Genomic DNA, 18,159 nt, shown 5'->3' on the forward strand with positions numbered 1-18,159 from the left:
CATTAAGGCAATACAATTCTGTTATTTCACCTAAATAACAAAATTTCCATGCCTCAGTATTCTGGACCTGCAGAAACAAGTTATTCAGGAAAACATGCATGGTATTCGTCTCTCAAAGGACATGCAAGCCCAATTATCACAACCGCATAAAGGTTTGGAGTCTGATACAGAGAACAAAATACCAAGTCATCAACCATGATTCATTATATCCACACTATGAACAGGGAGATGGTTCATGAATTTCATGGGGACTCCTAGTCGATGTGTACACCTAAGGGATCAAGATCTGAATCATGATGCTCACTAGGTGTACCACATATTCCATGTTGACACAGCACTGAATCATGATCAGTCACTGTAAATGGCAAAATCAGACGAGCATAAATAGAGAACTTAATATAAATCAACACTTACACAGTCCTACTAAGAGCGCCAGAGGAAACTAATTAACAATAAGCAAGTCAGAGCAGTGGTATGAGAATCTGATCTAACATTGCTTACTCAAACTCCAATCAAGAAATCCAACTGCTCGGGAAAAAGGCATGGCAATATTTCAGAGATGGAAAGTCAGATTGCTCCTGGAGAATCAAATGAAACCACTAGTAGACAACATGTAAACTCGGAAATGCAGTAGTAACTAATGCTATCCATTGATGATGAATCAAATATTCCTTCAGTAAGCAGCTGAATCTACTCAAATGTTCACTTTGTTTATACCAAGTACAACAGTTGCATACATCGCTTTCCGGCTATCAAAATTCACTTTACAGGCAAAGCAACAAAAGAGGAAATGGAATCGAAACTTGACAACAATCTATTTATCAACTTACCGAACCCTATAAACTTTGAAATGAAGAGGAAAACCCGAAAAATATTCTCACTAAACAACAATATCAGTGGGTCCAAATTCTACGGCAAGGGGGAAGAAAGAAAGGGTACAAGAAGAAAACAGGAAGAGTTGAAACCACAAAAATGAAGAGGGATAACATCATTAAAAAGAGCATTAAGAGAACCTGACATCATGATCTCAACTTTACTTCAATGATCGACCAGCTACAGGTTAACTGCACCTTTTATCTCTTCAGTAAACAACGAGAAGATACAATTGACTCCAGCCTCCTTTACGTTGATCACATACTCCCAGAACCAACCAATGCCGTAACTTCAAGATGCATACTCAACTCGCGGGAGCTCTCCAAAAAAAGGAAAACCCTAGATGTAGACTTCTTTACCAGGTTTGTAGTCAAAAGGAAGAAGAAAGTATCATTTCTCAGTAGTTACTAGGCCAGTGCATCTGTGCATGCTGTGGCTGCTGATACACATTGGCCGCGGGTCCTGTCATATCGACTGCTCCACTCAAGTCTTGAACAGCTGTAGATGTTGGGACACGGTTAGAGCTCTCACTGCCACTCGAAGGTGGCAAATACTGGCAAACCTGCCATGCTTGTGTTGGAGGATATGTAACATGCTGACCTTGCTGAGGAAGGTTGTAAAATGAAGTGGTTGGTAAGCTAGGAATTTCACGGCCATGTGCAGCAATCCAAACCCGTGACCCTTCGCTCTGCAGAATAGTAAATCTGTCCAGGTTAGTGATGATGTCCCTCAGGAAAATATGAAACTTTATTGTAATTTATTTGATAGAGGATGCTCCTCATCCTACAGTGTATTTGCATCTTCCCTCACTAATAGAAAGCCAACATGGCAAGATCATGCAATGTCCCTCACCCACATTACCCAGACACCACATTTACGCAACACCATCTAAGAAAACCCTCAGCATTATTCATCTAGCACGCTTCCTAGACAACAGACATCCACAGCAAGAATACCAAGATTAAACAACTTCATACTCTGCCAATCTTGCTGCACAACATCCAACTGAACATAACTAATACTTCTCAACATACATCGACTGAATCTGCCTGAAGCAACCAGAGTGAGAGGAGAGCCTTCAGTAAGTCAACTTTTATTACTCATGCTAAATAAGTACATTTTCAGATGAAGTTAACAGAAGAATGGAACCACTTTTACAAAAAATACCCGGCAAATTATAGAAAAACAAAGCCAACCTGTTGTCCAGCAATGTACATATTATTTTCCTTGAACTGAGATGCACCAAGTTCCTCATTAGTATTGGAGTTCCCAGCCGTTGCAGCAGAGCCAGAATTATAACCAGCAGATGAACCATAAGGCCCATAACTAATCGGCACTCCAACATGGGTCGGATTACCAGCATTACCAGCTGTTTTATACTGAGGTAGTGGATATTTGACCGCCGGAGCAGCAGCAGTAGGTGGTGCAGGGAACAAACTAGCTGCCTGAGGCTGCTGAGCGAATGCGCCATTCGCTAAGAACTGGGGAATGGCTGGAGGTGGAACATAAAATGGAGGGAAATAGTGTCCATAAGGAATGTAATTTGGGGGATAAGGAGCCATATGAACCCCGGTGGGAGTACGGAATACGGGGAGTGGTTGCTGAGTCATGGTGATTGAGCTTTGCATGAGCCCAGCAGCCTGAGTCACAAGGGGAGTTGGTCCAGCTGTAGACAGAACCAAGGAGTTCCCACCCTGTGGCACAATAAACATGCGGAAGCATCGGTAATTGATAAAAAGAAGTTTTGTTGTTCAGAATCTTCAGATTAATAGGACAATGCCTTCCTTCAATCAAAAAATTGCTTAAAACAACAATAACAAACATGAGGACACCATGACGCACTGTTAATTACCAAATCATGGGACATAAAAAAATTCTCAAAATGTTAAATCCCTTTTCAGAAGACAGAAAGATGTTGGGAAGAAGACAGAACAAAGTCATGCTTCTTTCACAATAAAAGAAAATCCAAGCTCCAATGGTCCATGTCCCTTCACCTTCAAGAAAGATGTTACACATTACTCTTAAGGTTTGAACTTCAGCGGCCAGGGGCTAGCTTACATTTGTTTGAACATTAATCTACGTTCATACAGACATGTAAAGACAGAAAAGGCTTCGACCAAAAAAAAAAGGACAGAAAAGGCAGCAAGTCTGTTCACTAACACCATGTCAACCACAAGCTACTAACAATATTCATCAAAAAGAGAAATGAACCAAACAGGTTGCTTTCAACATGAACTAGAATGTTATAGTTATCACATCATTCAGGTCTGTCAGGGACTCCATTTGTTGTGACTATAAGTTTATTATAGATGCTAAAGATTATAAGGTCGTTAAAATTTAGCCATTCTTTTAGATATTGCAACTGCACTGAGACGAAAAGGCAATGCTCGGACAGGATGGCGCTAACTAATAACAAAGTCCCGTCAATTCATAAGGCCCAAATTGGTGGTGAGCTCATTGCTGTCATTGGACACTAGGTTGGAATAGAACCTTCCACCGATCATTTAATTCTTACCTTGGCATTAGTTGGATTTTTACAACAATATTCCATTTCAAATGAGTCATCCATCGGCAGTGCACATGCAGGAACAAAAGGAGAATGTTTGTGGGAGTTTTATGATCATTCTGAAAATCTTAGTTGATCACTGGCTCGAAATGGTGAAAAGCAACCAAACTGTGGAAAAGTAACCTGAAAATTCCCTTATTGCAATTTGTATGGAATTACAGGCTTTATCTGAGCAGGATTCAGAAGGCTGGAAGCTGACACTTCAAAAGCTAACAGCTTATTTCTTAAGTCTGCTACTCAGTAAACTGCTATCTACTTAGAAGACAAAATATAGGATTGGTTAATTTCCATTCCTCTATCAGCAAGAGCTGATGTATACACCCTGAATGATCGGTCTTGACTATAACAGCAACGCGATGATTATTTAGCAGCCCTGAAATATTATTCGCACTTCAGAAGTTCTGACAAACAATTTTATGCAGGCTTCACAGATGAAAAAGCAGATTGGCAGCAGGCAATAAGCACAGAGGAAGCAAAGCTAAATGAACTACCCCGCTATAGGTCGTTTCAATGGTGGAATAGTATTCAGCCTCAGTTCTGGTCACAATTGGAAGGAGTATACAAGGTACAAAGTTGCGGAAGAAAAACATCAACCAGTTCATATGAGGGCCAAACTCATTAAAATACATGATATAAGAAACAAAGTATCGATACAAACCTCTTGGGAAGGCTGAGGAGTCTGTTGCTGCAAGGCCCCAACACTGTCATTGTACTTGGTAGAAACTCCAGGTGAAGAAAAGGGAGAAAGGCGGCCATCAGCATCAACGCCTGACCGATATAATTGAGCATAATAACTTGTTGGATCAAAAGGTTGTTGAACCTGGATACAAGACCGTTTAAGAAAGATCATGAACCAAAGGCTCAAAGCTACAGCTAGAGTACTATAGCAAAATGTAGCAATCTGCCTATAAAAGGACAGAGATAGGCGAAATTCTTACCACAAAGCTTGGTAGGCGAGAAGCATCCCGTGTTTGAGACTCAGAATTTTCGAAAGGAGCAATCTGACTTCCTACTATTGGGGGCCCAAACCCAAAATTATAGTTGGGAGAAGTATGAACTACCGAGTGCTGTTGGGCTAATATAGCTTCGTGCTTTAACTCTTTGTAATCAGGAGCTGCACTCGAGGAGACGTCATCCTCAGCAGGAGAAACACTCTCAGGGACGTTCTTTGGTGATTGTGGATAATCCTGATAATTTTCTTCGTCAGCAGTTGCCGGGGCAATTTGGCCACTGGAAAAACAAGATAAACATAACATTAATTCAACTTGAAGGTTCAGAACAGCTACACCATCTAAATGCTAATTATAGAACCACTCTGCGCCAGATACAACCAAATCAAATGAGTTCCTCTGTCAAATTGAAAGACATACAGGTTAACAACTTAACAACTAGAACCTAGAGCAGTATGAACTAAAGCTCTGAAACAATGCCCTTGAACTTCCAATTATCCAGCCAAGTCAGAAACCACCATAATCAACACTAATTGAATTAGGTGCCTCTTGCTTTTTAATGTTAGCTTTAACTCTTGTCTTACCCGAACTTCATTATTGTGTGTGGTAACCCGTGAATAACTACAGGCAGTAAAGCGATCAATAGGTCACTAAATGTTCAACCAATTATTGGGGTTTACTGACGTTCAGAGTAGCGGTCATTGATAAATTTATTTTACGAAGCAATATAGGCAATAATGACCTCCAGTTGAAAAAGTCAACATTTCATAAGAGCACTAACAAATGTTTTACTGCTTACAAACCTTGAGTCCTCTATGGTTTCCTCGACAGCCAGAGACATTTCCGAGACAATTGTGGAGCTCTTATCACTCTCAGGAGCACTGATGGAGTTTGTACTTATGCCAAAACTCGCATCAAAACTTCCAAAGCTGAACTTGGTTCTTTCAGATTCAGGGACATGGATGTGGTTTGGGAGTATAACGGGTTGACGTTGAGAAAGACGTAAAGTTTCCAGTTTTTTCTGCAGATTTGAAGCCGCCTCTTCTGGATCAGGAATGCTTGGTGCTGATGGCAAGGGGGTAACTGTATTGACTCCAGGTGCAGCCGTTCCAGACCTTTGAGAAGCAGTAGGATTTGTTGGCTTTGGTTTCCACTCCTTACTTGAACCCACTGTTAGAAAGATAAAACTAATAGTTTAGGGAACTTAACCAACATTATCAGTCTACAGACAAATTCACTTTAAACAGTATAGAACTAATGCCTTTCTGAGACCCAACTAGCTGCTGCGAACGATTGTTGTAATTGGATGATGGGCGACTAACAGAAGAGACACCATGAGTTGAACCAAATGAATGCTGAGAGGGATCCACAGTTCCAGTCTTCTCAGCTTCCTGAAATTGGTCAGGCATCTTTTCATGCTCGAGAGAGCCACCAACCTCAGAAGCTACAGCATTGATATTTAGGAAAAAGATTACCTAAGGAGCATCAACAAATATGAACGTTTCTTAAAAACGGAAAAAAATTGTGAAGTTCCTACCAGTGGTTGCTTTGTTTTTGCTCAATGCATTTGGTTCAACAGGAGTTCGATGGCTCCCAACTTCACGTTTTATTGTACTCACAGAACTGGGTATCCATGAATCATTGGAGGGCACTATGACAGGATCAGAAGATGAGAAACAGACTGAAGAAGATGGCGAAGTGTTAGGCATGGACTGCCCAGAAGGGATGCCGCCTCCTACTGCAGTTTGGACACTTCCATTGGTATCAAGAAGGGTTGATCCGCTGTCTACCTTACCAAGACCATGCTTAGATGGTGAAATCATTTCAGAATAGCCTCTCCGATTTCCTCCAGATGAACTGACAGCATCAGTAAAAGTAATATTTGCAGAGGACCCAGCATTTGGGATGATTGATAGCACCAGCTAGAGAGCTGCAAAAGGTCGTCATAGAAATCACTGTAATAACTTCGCTCCAAATGAAAAATAATTTGTATATCATGTAAATCAAATTAAATCTATGAAATTGCTCTCACCTTGCCACTGAAATAGTCTCTTTATTTTTTATCACGTGTGAAGTAGGCAGAGATGAACCGACACCCTTATCAGCTGATGGATTAATTCCATTCTCCTTGACAGCAGCGGCATTCCTGCCATCACCAGCATCTGAGAAGAGGTGCAACAATATAATTAGACAGGGTTCATGAGACCGAAAAATAAGTAACTTTACTACATGGCCAATTGCAGATAACAGCCCACACAAGGCTTCTCAAGAAATGCTCAACCACATGTCATAGAATGAGAGAGCCTACACAAATTTGCCACCAATTTAAGAATGTCAAGTATATAACCATCATACAAAAAGATATTGGTCAAGAGACTACTGTAAAAGTTAAAGAATACAATAGATGAAATAAAATTGATCCCCAACAGTCATTTACCATTTGATACATGCCGAGGCAAATAATTGGAACGACCACTCTTACTACCTCGCCCCTGCGAGCCAGGCTGCCATCGGGACTCTGATGACTCTCGGTTCGAATTCTGTGCAAACAGAGAAAGAGGAATATTGACCACATGGCAAATTGAGAGGGTTTGACGAAATCACTAATCAGATTTTGCCAGGAATAATACAGGCAAATGGATGCTTGGCAAAAATACATGCAGGATCATGCAAAAAAAGGAAGCAGAACAACAACCAACAGAATAAAATGAAAAATATGGAGAACATCGATAAACCCATACCTCCTTTTTCCTGTCACGCTTCCTTTTGACCTCGTGAAATGTATCTGATATAAAAAGCAGAGAGAAATTTCAAAACAATCATAAGTCACTGACAGTTAAGCAAAATTACGACTCTAGCATGAAATGCAACAAATGAGTTTCAGTGAGATCACAGACAAATATGAAGCAAAATGAAAGGAGTGAAAGCGTTCCTACAAAAAATATAATTGCTCGAATAGCTTGAAAAAGAACACATAACACCAGAAGTTAAACGCGTTCTACTTCTTCAATGCCTCACACCCTCTTGAAATTCAGGTACCCTACTGCCACAGCATGGAAAAGACTAGAACCAATCTCTCCATTTTTTTAATGTAAAGGATCACACTCAAAGTTCATGAAGCCATAAAATCACAGAGGAAAATATAGATTTCTCAATACAACATATAAAGCAAGATGAGGTAGACATAGACTACTTTATAGCTGCATAAGTTGATCTCCACAAGATAAGACATTGTTTATATCAAAAGAACAGCGGCATAAGCATGATGGAAAGCCAACAGTTCACTTCCAGAGTGACTGCCAAACACGTGGAAGCAGAGACACCACACACACACTGAATTTTGAAACACAATAATGTAGAACAGAATGCTTTTGAATTTTAAACCACAAGTATATTGCGCAAAAATTACGGAAATCACTTCCAGCAAGTTCCTTTTGAAGATGCCTCTTCCTGCGGACAGAGAAGATATGCCTTGTCCTAACGGTTGTAGCAAGCAAAAGGTCAGAAAAGAAATGTGAGAAACTATTCCCATCAATAAATTCCACATCAGCGAAATCAGAAAGTCCAGTAACTTCACTCGCAGTATGGTTACTAGTTAGTCAATCACCACTTTCTTCTACCCGCATACAGATATACCAAAGGCCTCTAGTCTCGGCGCCAACCACCAAAATGCATCATATCATTCGGACTGAACAAATCACCATGTACTTTTACCGGAAATCCAATCATAGCACTACTGGCAATCAAAGGAACGAGTTGTCGTACATAAAATGAACACTGCTTTACAAGCCAGAGATTATAGGGCTTGAGAGTTGAGACAGCTAAAAGTCATCGCACTTACAACTTCTCATACAACATGGCCTCACCACCAAATCCAAATCTTTACAGAAATTACAGCTCCAAGACTCAAAACCCAGAAGATTAAAAGTCTTCAACGCAAAGATTAAACCACGACAAACCCATCAAGACCCAAAGCCAAAAAGTACAAAAATCAAGATCAACCCCACCCGAACGCAACCGGAGCTAAGAAAGTGGAATACCCTGTGAAAGAAGCTTTTGGGCAGTCTCATTTGGATCCATGGAACATTCCCTGAGCATCGCATAAATCTCTTCCTCACTGTGACCGCCCGTGATCTCCTTTATGTCCTGGATCGTCTTCCTCACGCTGCTCGGGATTGAGACCTTGGACCCACCACTGCTCATCTTCGATTAACACCTCAAAAAAGAAAGAAGAAACCCCCCGCCCCACCCAACAGGAACCCCCCTGCTCGTTTTCCGCTTTATGGCGAAGAGCACCCGTGCGTGCGTGGGATGTTTTTTAAAGGGTGAGAGACGGAAATTGGAGGCGCGGCAGAGAGCGAGAGGAGACGGAGGGAATGGCGATTCGGGATTGTGGGTAATGGAGAGATTGAGGGTGGCGGAGATGGGTGTCGAGTGAGGAGAGAATCGATCGAGTGTGCGGGTGATTTGGGTTGATGGGGGTTTTCGAATTGATCTAGGTGAAGTGCAGAGAGAGAGAGGGAGAGAGGGAGAGAGAGAGAGAGGAAGGAGAAGGGAGGGAGGCAAATGAAAAGAGTCTCTGAGAGTGTAGGGCTGTCTTCTATGCTTCCTTAATCTTAATTATTTCCGACCAAAAAAAATGTTAATCTTAATTATTAACATTCTACACTATAGTATTCCAAAAATTAATCAAAGCTCGTTTATTAATTTGGCATATTATATCATATTCGAGTTGGGTTGATTAGTATTCACCTACTTATTTCATGCACACATGAAGTTTATTGCATCATAACATCATCAAAAGAAATTTATTTTTTAAGATGGTACATTCCGTATTTCCAACTCACGTTATGTTAATCTTGTTCCGAATAAAAGTAAATTCAGCCGATGGTGCTAGAGTTGATTTGCAAGTATTTATTCGACTCTGTAGTTAAATCAGTTCATCAATGATATTGTTAGTCACAACGTGATTATTGTATGAGAAATTAACGGCATATATTTCAAGACGAGAAAAGAAGTTTAGTCGAAAAAGAAAAGTCTGGCAAACAAATTAGAAAGAACAAAAAAAGGAAAAAAAAGGTCGAAGAAATGAAGGGAATAAATGAAGTAGATAAGAGCGTCATGAGAGATTCTTACCATCTTCAACTTTTAGGTTCATTTAAACCGATATTCCGTCCATACCAAACAATGAACAAAATGAGATATAAAGATATCCAACTTTAATATTGCCATTCACCAAACAGTAAATAAGATATGACAAAATCTCTAGATTTCATATTTTATCCAATCCAATCATATCTTGATTAGGGGTGTGTAGCAGGACCGGATAGAACCGAGAACGGGAATGGACCACCCAAAAAATCGATCCAGTTCTCGGTTCCAACGTGAACGGATCCGGTTTTCGATTTCAAATTTTTGGAACCGGTTTGAACAAGTCCCATTTTTGGTTCCAAGTGAAACCCCTAGCCGAAAACTAGATCGATTTTGGAACCGATTCTTAATTACAGTAAAAACAACATAATTACTCTAAGTTGAGTCTAGCTTTGTCTCATCTCATTTGTTTCTTCTCCATTCTTTATCACCTCTCTCTATTCTTTGGAGCAATATTTTTATGGATGAATGGAGAATGGAGTTTAGAAATTTAGTTTGATGAATTGGGAATAGAGTTTTATAATTTATATTTGATGTTACATGTTTGAAATTTTTATTGTTTATAATTGTACGTGGATATGCGTTTGAACTTTTCATCGTTTATTTGGCGGATATGGGTTTATATTGATCCTTTTTTATTTTGAGTCTTTTTGTTACTCATATTATTTTGCCGAATAAAATGAAATCATAAAAGGAAAAAAAAAAAAACAGAAGTTCTCATGTAGGCCAAAAAAAAGGGGACATTCTAGAACCGGTTTTAGAAAAATATAGTCCGTTCCATATTCAAAAAATTGGGAACCGTTTATAACAGCATAGGTTTCAAAGTCCAAGTCCGGAACCGATCACCCATAATTCTAGCTAAAAATCCAGACGACTAAACGCAGCTTCGGTCTAGGGCCGAGTTGGGCGCCATTATGGTAGTCACATATGCCATTACATGGTAATTTTGATTTTCAAACACTGAATTTATTTTCTCCATAAGTAGAGCATGTAAGTTAATGAATTTATTTATTCTTATTATGCTCAAATGAGGCTCTCTTATCATGTCAAAAAAACAGGGCGCCGCCGTTACACAGTCCTTAATAAAGTTTTATATGTTGAACCAAAAATTGATTCCGAATGTTCCAGAAACTTCCATTATTTTCTGTACCAGTCAATATTTTGCCAAGATAATTAAATTTCTAAGTAAATTCCCTTTACTTCTTATTAAAAAGTTCGTTCCTACAACCTAAGATGAAATGATGTCGGCTTTTATTATACTTGGGCCCCGTTTGTGTACAAGAACGAGGCAATCCGAAGTAATAGGAATTGACCTAGAAATTACTGCATTCGGTGACATGTCGAAATTGAAATGTGCTCTTTTCTTTTATTTTTTGTTCTGATCTGAACTTTAGTCTTTCTAAATGTCACATGTAATAGCAGATTAGGTAAGTCTCCTCACCACTTCGAATTTTCCCTGTGGAAAAGGTACCGACCTGAGCTAAATCAATAACCCACTTGCGCACTAGCTCTTTTCACAATCTTTGATTTTTCGCTCATTCCTCCCTCGTTCGATCGAAATTAAAAACACGGGAATGTAGGAATTTTCGATCTAGAATTTGATCTCCGTCCCGCCTCATTCCAATTGGCCAAACAGTACGAAGAAAGGCAACAGGGGTTCCAATCCTATTCCGATGATTTCATTCCGCATTCAGTAATGGCACGATCGAATGATGTACATTGTACTATATCCAACGACCATGATAAAATCTAGCTTGGCTTCTATAGGTTTTCTGTTCTCGATCAACTAAAAGTTTTTCTCGGGTCATATCAGCGGCTTAATGGGTGTCGAGGAATGAAAAACCTGATTGCAAACTCCGAGAATAGCGACGAAATGCATCCTAAGACGACGGCATGCCTTTCTATCTGCCAATACCATATACCTTGGAGATTGGGTGTGTAAATCCTCGTTCATCCCGGCCCGGTACATGAATGCGATTCTTTCTATTTCGCGATATATCTATCGGCAAAAAAAAAAAAAAAAATCGCACGAGTGGCCTTATCACCATTAATTTTCATTTTTAAAAAATTATTGAAAAGAATACATAATTGTATATATTAATGGTGGTGGAGGGTGGCTCGTGCACCAAAACGGATTATATACAAAAGAAGGGAAAATTTCAAAAAATGGCCCGAAGTGGTCTCATTTTCTCAAAATAGAAAGCATTAATTAAAATTTCAAAAAAGGCCTATTCAAAGGGTATTTTTGTCTTTTTGTCTTTTTGCCTTTTCTTTTCTGTTTTTCATTTTTTTGTCCCCTCCCTCCCCTCGTTCATCATCTCCCCGAAGCACGACTTCTTCATGGGAATGTCACCCAAAGGAATTTTCGACGCTCCAAGAATTTGATCTCACGTCCCGCCTCATTCCAATTGGCCAAACAGTTGACGAAGAGCAAGGCTACAAAGCTCTCTTAGTCTCTCGCAATCAATGCATTAATCTCTCTCTCTATGCGTTGTCATTCTTCCCATTCAGCAACTACTCTCCAAGATCGAATCATGTTTCATCTCTACTTATATCCGATCGAATCCCCCGATAAAAATCTGGCATTGGACTCTATCGGTTATCTGTTCTCGATCAATCTACCAAAGTTTCTTCTTGGGTCATATCAGAGGCTTAATGTTGGCTATGGAGGAGGAATGAAAACCCGACTGTCCATCATGGACTCCGAAGAAGTGTCGGCGAGGGGCGAACACCAAGGTGTTCGGGAGGCCTGATACGACGGCACGCCTCTTTATCTGCCGACGCCATATACCTTGGGGTGCACTTGACGGAGAGCTTCAACCTCACGAGCCACATGACGCTTTACTTGGCCAAACTCCGTCATCAAAGCCAATCGGGTAAATTCTACTTTTATTTCGACGGATAGTATCTATTGGCATAGGGGAGATGGGTGTTGTTGGGATGTCATTCGCAGTTGAGTGGCCTTATGCACCATGTAATTTTGGCGCATAGAGGCGTTTGAGTATGGGGAGATGATGAAAAGGGGGAAAAAAAAAAAAAATATTGAAAAGAATACAAAATTGTATATATTAATGGTGGTGGAGGGTGGCTCGTGCACCAAAACGGACCACTTTGGGCCCTTTTTTGAAATTTTCCCACAAAAGAATGATTATTAGCCTTTTTGCCCATGATTGTATTTACTAGACGGATTGCTAGAGGCCCAGCACGTGACCCCCAAGCAGTGGTCTGACGTGGCATTTTCTCTTTTTGGCCTGGAATAATTTCCTTTTATGTGGACCTTTTTTTTAAAAAAAAAAATCCTGTTTGGTTTTGTCTTTTTATTTTTGAGTTTTCATGGATTTGCTGGGGAATTTCTCTTTACATTAATGTGAAAAAAAGGAGAAAATTCCTGAAAAAGCATATTAGAAAAAAAGGGTAGTTCTGGGATGAAAATATTTTCTATTTATCGAGCCAAAATATCATTTTCTATTGTAATGCAATTTAGTTTTGTAGTTCGACAAAAAAAAAAAAAATTGATTTTTATGGAGAAAACTAAAGGCGCCTTCAAGAACGTCGAGGCGGAGACATCCCCGTGATGCAGGCGACATTGAAATCTAGAAGCCAGAGAACAACAATAACGTGCCTTTTTTTTTCTTGTGATCAAAGTAATATTTCATTCACTTTTTCGAAACACGAGAGAGAAACATCCTAGTGCAACTACAAATCAAGATAAATCCTAGATAACTTCGAAATAAAATAACTCGAAAGCTAAGAAAAGCTATGGCCTTAGACCCGTGCGTTGAAATTCTAAGTCAGGCGGTCTTTAGACGACGGGGCAGTTTTTCTGGACGACGCCCGGCGCGGTCGGACACTTAGACAGGGGACAGAACTCGTTGAAGTCCCTGCCCGACCAGTACGGCCCCCGTATATCGGAAAAACCGAAGCACAGAGCGAGGAGCACCCCGAAGAAGGCGCTCCCGAGGTCCAGCCCATTGGACACGTCGTAGACGTGCCGGGCCCACCACCCCTTCGCCAACCTCCGGGCCACCAAGTGGTACGCCGCCGCCGCCGTGAAGAACGTCCAGTAGTGCACCGGCCTGGCCGGCATCAGGAATGAGGCCGACATGAAGATGACCGGGAAGTTGATGAGCCGGATCCATTTCCTTCCTGGGAAGGCGCGGGCCGCGAGCCACACCACCAGGGGGCCGGCCACCCCCGCCAGGAAGAAGTAGTAGATGCCCTCGTAGGCCCCCGGCCTGAACATCCGGGCCGGCCCGACGCCGCCCCATATCATGGTGTGGGTCAGGGTTTGCTGGATCCCGGGGCACGTCCACATGCTCCCCATCGGCAGCTTGCCCTCGTCGCATATGTTCTCCACCGACGTCAGGGCCCACCATGCTGTCCCGAGCTTGACGGAGCTGGAGAGGAGCGAGCCGAAGATCTAGGAGGCACACAGGAAGTTGGACGTAAGGATGCATTGAGATGAATGTGCTGATTAGATTAGGAAAAATAGAGGATCAATGTGATGAACTGTAATGCGGCCGCTCAGATAAAATGCAGGATCAGCCAAAGTTCGAAGGACATTGTCATATAAGTCCCCTAACGCGTCTCGCTCATTCCTTAAAGTCGGGTAACCTGGTTAAGCCTTCATAATCGTTTCCTGATTCAGGATATGTTACTGTCTCGTAGGTTTCGAAATGGGTATTGAGTACCTGAACGAGGAACATAGATCTCGGTGGGATCTTCATGTAATGTCCTAGCTTGAACTCGGCTATAAACGTGATGGCGTGCATCTTAGTGCTTTGCACGTAGGATGGGAAAGTGACGCTGGTTATAGGCCTCCCCGGATATAAATAGCCGATGATCAAGTCCGAGATGACCGATAATCCGAGGTACTGCACCCAAGAGGAAAGATAAATGAGGCAAAATTAAGGCTCTAATCTCAGCCAGCGGTCGAAATCGGATGAGGAAAACTGCCATGTGACGGCCCCAAAAACCGGACGAGGAAAACTGCCATGTGAAAAAAACCGGACTCAAATTTGAGGACAATAACTCGGTTGTTGCTTACACTGCCGGTGGTGGCTTCAATGATGCCCAGGGGAAGAATGAGGATGAGTGGTATAGCCAAGGAAAGTAGAAATGCCCAAGTCGGAAGTTGGAATTCTTTGCCAAACAATTCGCAATTGACAATGCCGAGGCCGACCATCAAAACGACAATCAAGTAGAACCACCATCGAGGGATCGGCTCATACTTCTTCATGAGCTCATTGTGAATGTCGCCGGACTGGCTCTCGCTTTTCATTGACTGCTTCAGCTGCTGCCAGCTCTCCCTGAAAATTTCCGAAATGGCATCCTAGTTATCACAGATGAAAATGAGCTGAAGAGTTTTTCTTCTTTCTAAGGTACTAGAAAAAGCGACGAACCTTCCGTGGAACAGAAGAAAATAAGTCAATGTTCCGGTTAGTGCAGCAAATGTGAATCCCAGTTTGAAGACGTATGAGATGCTCATGTACAACTTTGAATACTCGTTGTACGCCTGCTCGTTAAATTCCAAGTCTTTTCCAAAAACCCGTTCCACATTGTACATTTTTCCCGAATAATCATATGATTTTTGAGCGAAAATCGGGAACCTCTTCGCATCGAACAGATTCATCCAATAAGCAACTGGTATGCACACGTACATTATAAGCACGAACCCGATCAGTGTGTTCACGATCGTGAACCTAGGCAAGATCAAAGGGTTGCCCACCCAAGCTGTAACCGATTCCCACTCAATGGCAAAAGAACCGAGCCCAAGACCATTGTAACCTGCACCGAGTTGATGCGCTGTGACTGAATCTTTCCAGATCCAGCAGACGAATGAGACCGCAATGATAGTTTGCATGAAGTAGGTGGGAACGATGGTATAGGCGAAGACACAGACAGCACAGGCAATGAGAATTTGGAATCCGCTGAGCCGGCCTCTAGCTCTCGGTTCTTTGTCATGGAGGGCTCTGCAATATGGTCAGCAAGAACAAGATCAAGAAGTCAGATGCATAGGCTGGTCGAAGGTACGCGCCAGGCTGAGATAAAGTACATAGTTCGAAGTATAGAACGGACCTGTAGAAAGATACTTTCGGTACTATTAAGGGGTACCACATGTAAGGATTGTCAACAAGAATCCTTCTGAACAGTCCAGCAAAACCATACCCCATCATCTGCAAATTGAAAGAGTAAGTTGCTTTCTGCAGTTGGTGTTCCTAGCAACACAAATTTGATAGTCCAGAAGACTAGGCATAACTTTTTGCATAGCCACTCGTTTGGTTAGCCTGTAAGATAACATTCATGTTGAGTAAGTTCAGCACTCGCTGAAGTCGAGCTGATTTTGTCCCGAGATTCTTGACAATGAATGCGACCTATTTAGTCCCTTTGTGGTTGTAATGCAAAGTTCAGGAAAATGAACTCACCTGAGATGTCATGACCATCAAAATGGAAGCCCAAACACTTATATTCTTGTGATATACCACCTTGATGGCATCGATGGTCGCTATGGACTTCATAGATTCAAATCCTGTCGTGGCGAGGATGACCAGCAGCGCATGCTCCTTGATGTTGAATGGTCCCGGATTGAGAGAAAACTTCCAGTTTGTTCCCGGGATCCCCACGATCTTGGCAGGAAGAGTGGAGGCCATTAGTCTCCCCATGACAAGCAGCAAAATTTGGGCGCATGACTCACTGACCCACATCTGGCTCCTCCTATACGAGGAAATCTGGTACATGAAAGACGTGACGGCACACACGAGTGGCCCCAACACCCATGTCCTTATTGTTAGGATCGGGAGCGTCGGGTCGTCGGTGGCCGGAATCGTGTTCCTCACTTCCTCAATGGGCGAGTTATTGGGAATGTCAGCTGGAATCATCGTGGCTAGAGGCTTCAGAACACGAATCAAACAGTGCGGATGTAGGAAAACAAATGAATTGCCAAGCGGAAGCACACATCTTAATAATGACCAGAGGCATAGGGCTATGTAGCACTTTGGCAGCAACCATTCCTAGTCACATTAGAACAATTATTGTGGCAGATGGATGGTCAATTTTGTTCCTTCTTTCCCGCGTCTTCCACAATTGGTTCAACTTGTACATAGGATTAAAACCTCGGACAATCCCAAAGTGGGAAGCAAAAGACTGATCTCTAGGCTGAAGTCTATCAAAATTTAGCCGGTCGTTTTCGCAATTTATCACAGAGTTCATGCACCAATGTCTGCATTAACATAAAGTTGCCATCTTTTGCATGAATATCACAGTCTATCGCAGCCGAATCACGAAATACTATAGGGGAGGCCATATTTTCCGCGATAATGGAAATTTTTAATGTGCGAGGGGAGAGAGAGAGAGAGAGATTACTGGGTTTTGTTCCTGAATCCTTGAGGCCAAAGTCACCATCTTTGCTTCGTTCCACGTCAATGTCATGGTTTAAGATGGGTTTCTCCTCTGTTTTCATGGGGATTTCCGAAACCAGAGACTTCTACTTTTCTTTTCTTTTGTATTTCACAGCACCCCCTGTCTCTGTCTCTGGCTCTGTCTGTCTGTCTCTTTCTCTACCCTGTGCTTTTTCTCAGGTGATTCTTGCCCTATCGCTTGGACGAATTCAGGTTGCAAAGAGTTCTTGCAGAAGAACACATGTCCAGCTCTTAAGTATCAGGCGTCAAAGAGATCAATCAACTGAATTCCTCGTGCCCAATTAGAAGAGGGTTCTAGCCAGATAGACCAAAGCGGAGGAGCTGATTTCCTGCATGTTCCCAGAATCATTGGAAACAAGAACAAGAAAACAACAAGGAAGTTAGCTTGTTGAAAGAATTCCTGAGATCGTTGTTGAATTGAGGGTTAGGGGTAATGCATGTTCACAGGGGTGGCTCCCTTTTGGCTCTGGGGTCCCTGTGGTATCATTTCAGTTTCTTGTTGACCTGAAGGGCTTCCAAGTTTGTTTTCATGGCAGCTCCACGCGACAGATGCTCTAGAACAGAGCTTGTTCTTCATCTGCAAACAGCTCATCAACTTGGAGCCAATGAAACTGATAATTTGTTTTGGTCCCCCCCAAAAATAGAAAATCCAACATGATCCGGAAACAATGTGGAAGATCACATAAAAAGATTATTCGAGTTTGAATAGGACTGGCTAAGCTCGACGATTCGGCCTGGAGAACAGTCTTTTGATTCACATAGAAAGACTGTCCTAGGTTTCTAATCCTATGTACAATATGATAAAGCAATGATTGCCCAAAATGTCATTGCAATTATTTCAATTTAGCCATGAAACTTTTATTTTTTTGTCAATTGAGTGTCAAAATTTTTGCATTTGTGCCAATTTAGTCCGTCTGGCAAAAAGCAAGGGTCGACCATTGGTTAGGCGAGGCTCACCTTCTCCAACTTGGCTATGGTCGGCCTTGCTCGCCCTCACCTCCGATCGGTAGCCGAGGTTCGGCGACCGACTAGAGGAAGAAGGGGAAGGAAAACAAAAGAAAATGAAAGAAAACAAAAATAAAACAGGAAAAACAAAAATATTCAAAAATATGTAAAACATTATTAAAAATTGCCCATATCAGCGCCGCTCGCACTACATAGGACGACAACCATTAATGTCGGCGATTTCCATCTAAAATTG

General features: G+C 41.8%; 2 protein-coding genes across 2 annotated transcripts; both read right to left on the reverse strand.

Moving 5' to 3' along the window:
- Window positions 1–650: 650 nt before the first annotated feature.
- On the reverse strand, window positions 651–8,980 carry LOC115752491 (GBF-interacting protein 1). Its single transcript, XM_030690693.2, is given in 12 exon segments — window positions 651–1,561; window positions 2,070–2,567; window positions 4,098–4,259; window positions 4,378–4,669; window positions 5,193–5,559; window positions 5,651–5,833; window positions 5,927–6,293; window positions 6,295–6,319; window positions 6,422–6,551; window positions 6,827–6,929; window positions 7,131–7,174; window positions 8,430–8,980. Coding segments are annotated over 12 exon segments (2,625 nt in total). The 5' UTR covers window positions 8,593–8,980; the 3' UTR covers window positions 651–1,270.
- Window positions 8,981–13,290: 4,310 nt separating this feature from the next.
- Window positions 13,291–16,449, reverse strand: LOC115733812 (oligopeptide transporter 1-like). Its single transcript, XM_048283138.1, has 6 exons — window positions 15,966–16,449; window positions 15,619–15,716; window positions 14,943–15,512; window positions 14,588–14,849; window positions 14,232–14,414; window positions 13,291–13,960 (listed from the first exon to the last, which is right to left on the reverse strand). Exons 1-6 carry the CDS (start codon window positions 16,416–16,418, stop codon window positions 13,343–13,345), a joined length of 2,184 nt encoding a protein of 727 aa, XP_048139095.1. The 5' UTR covers window positions 16,419–16,449; the 3' UTR covers window positions 13,291–13,342.
- Window positions 16,450–18,159: the final 1,710 nt, after the last annotated feature.

Source organism: Rhodamnia argentea, chromosome 7 (genome assembly GCF_020921035.1).
Source record: "Rhodamnia argentea isolate NSW1041297 chromosome 7, ASM2092103v1, whole genome shotgun sequence".
Classification (NCBI taxonomy): Eukaryota; Viridiplantae; Streptophyta; class Magnoliopsida; order Myrtales; family Myrtaceae; genus Rhodamnia; species Rhodamnia argentea.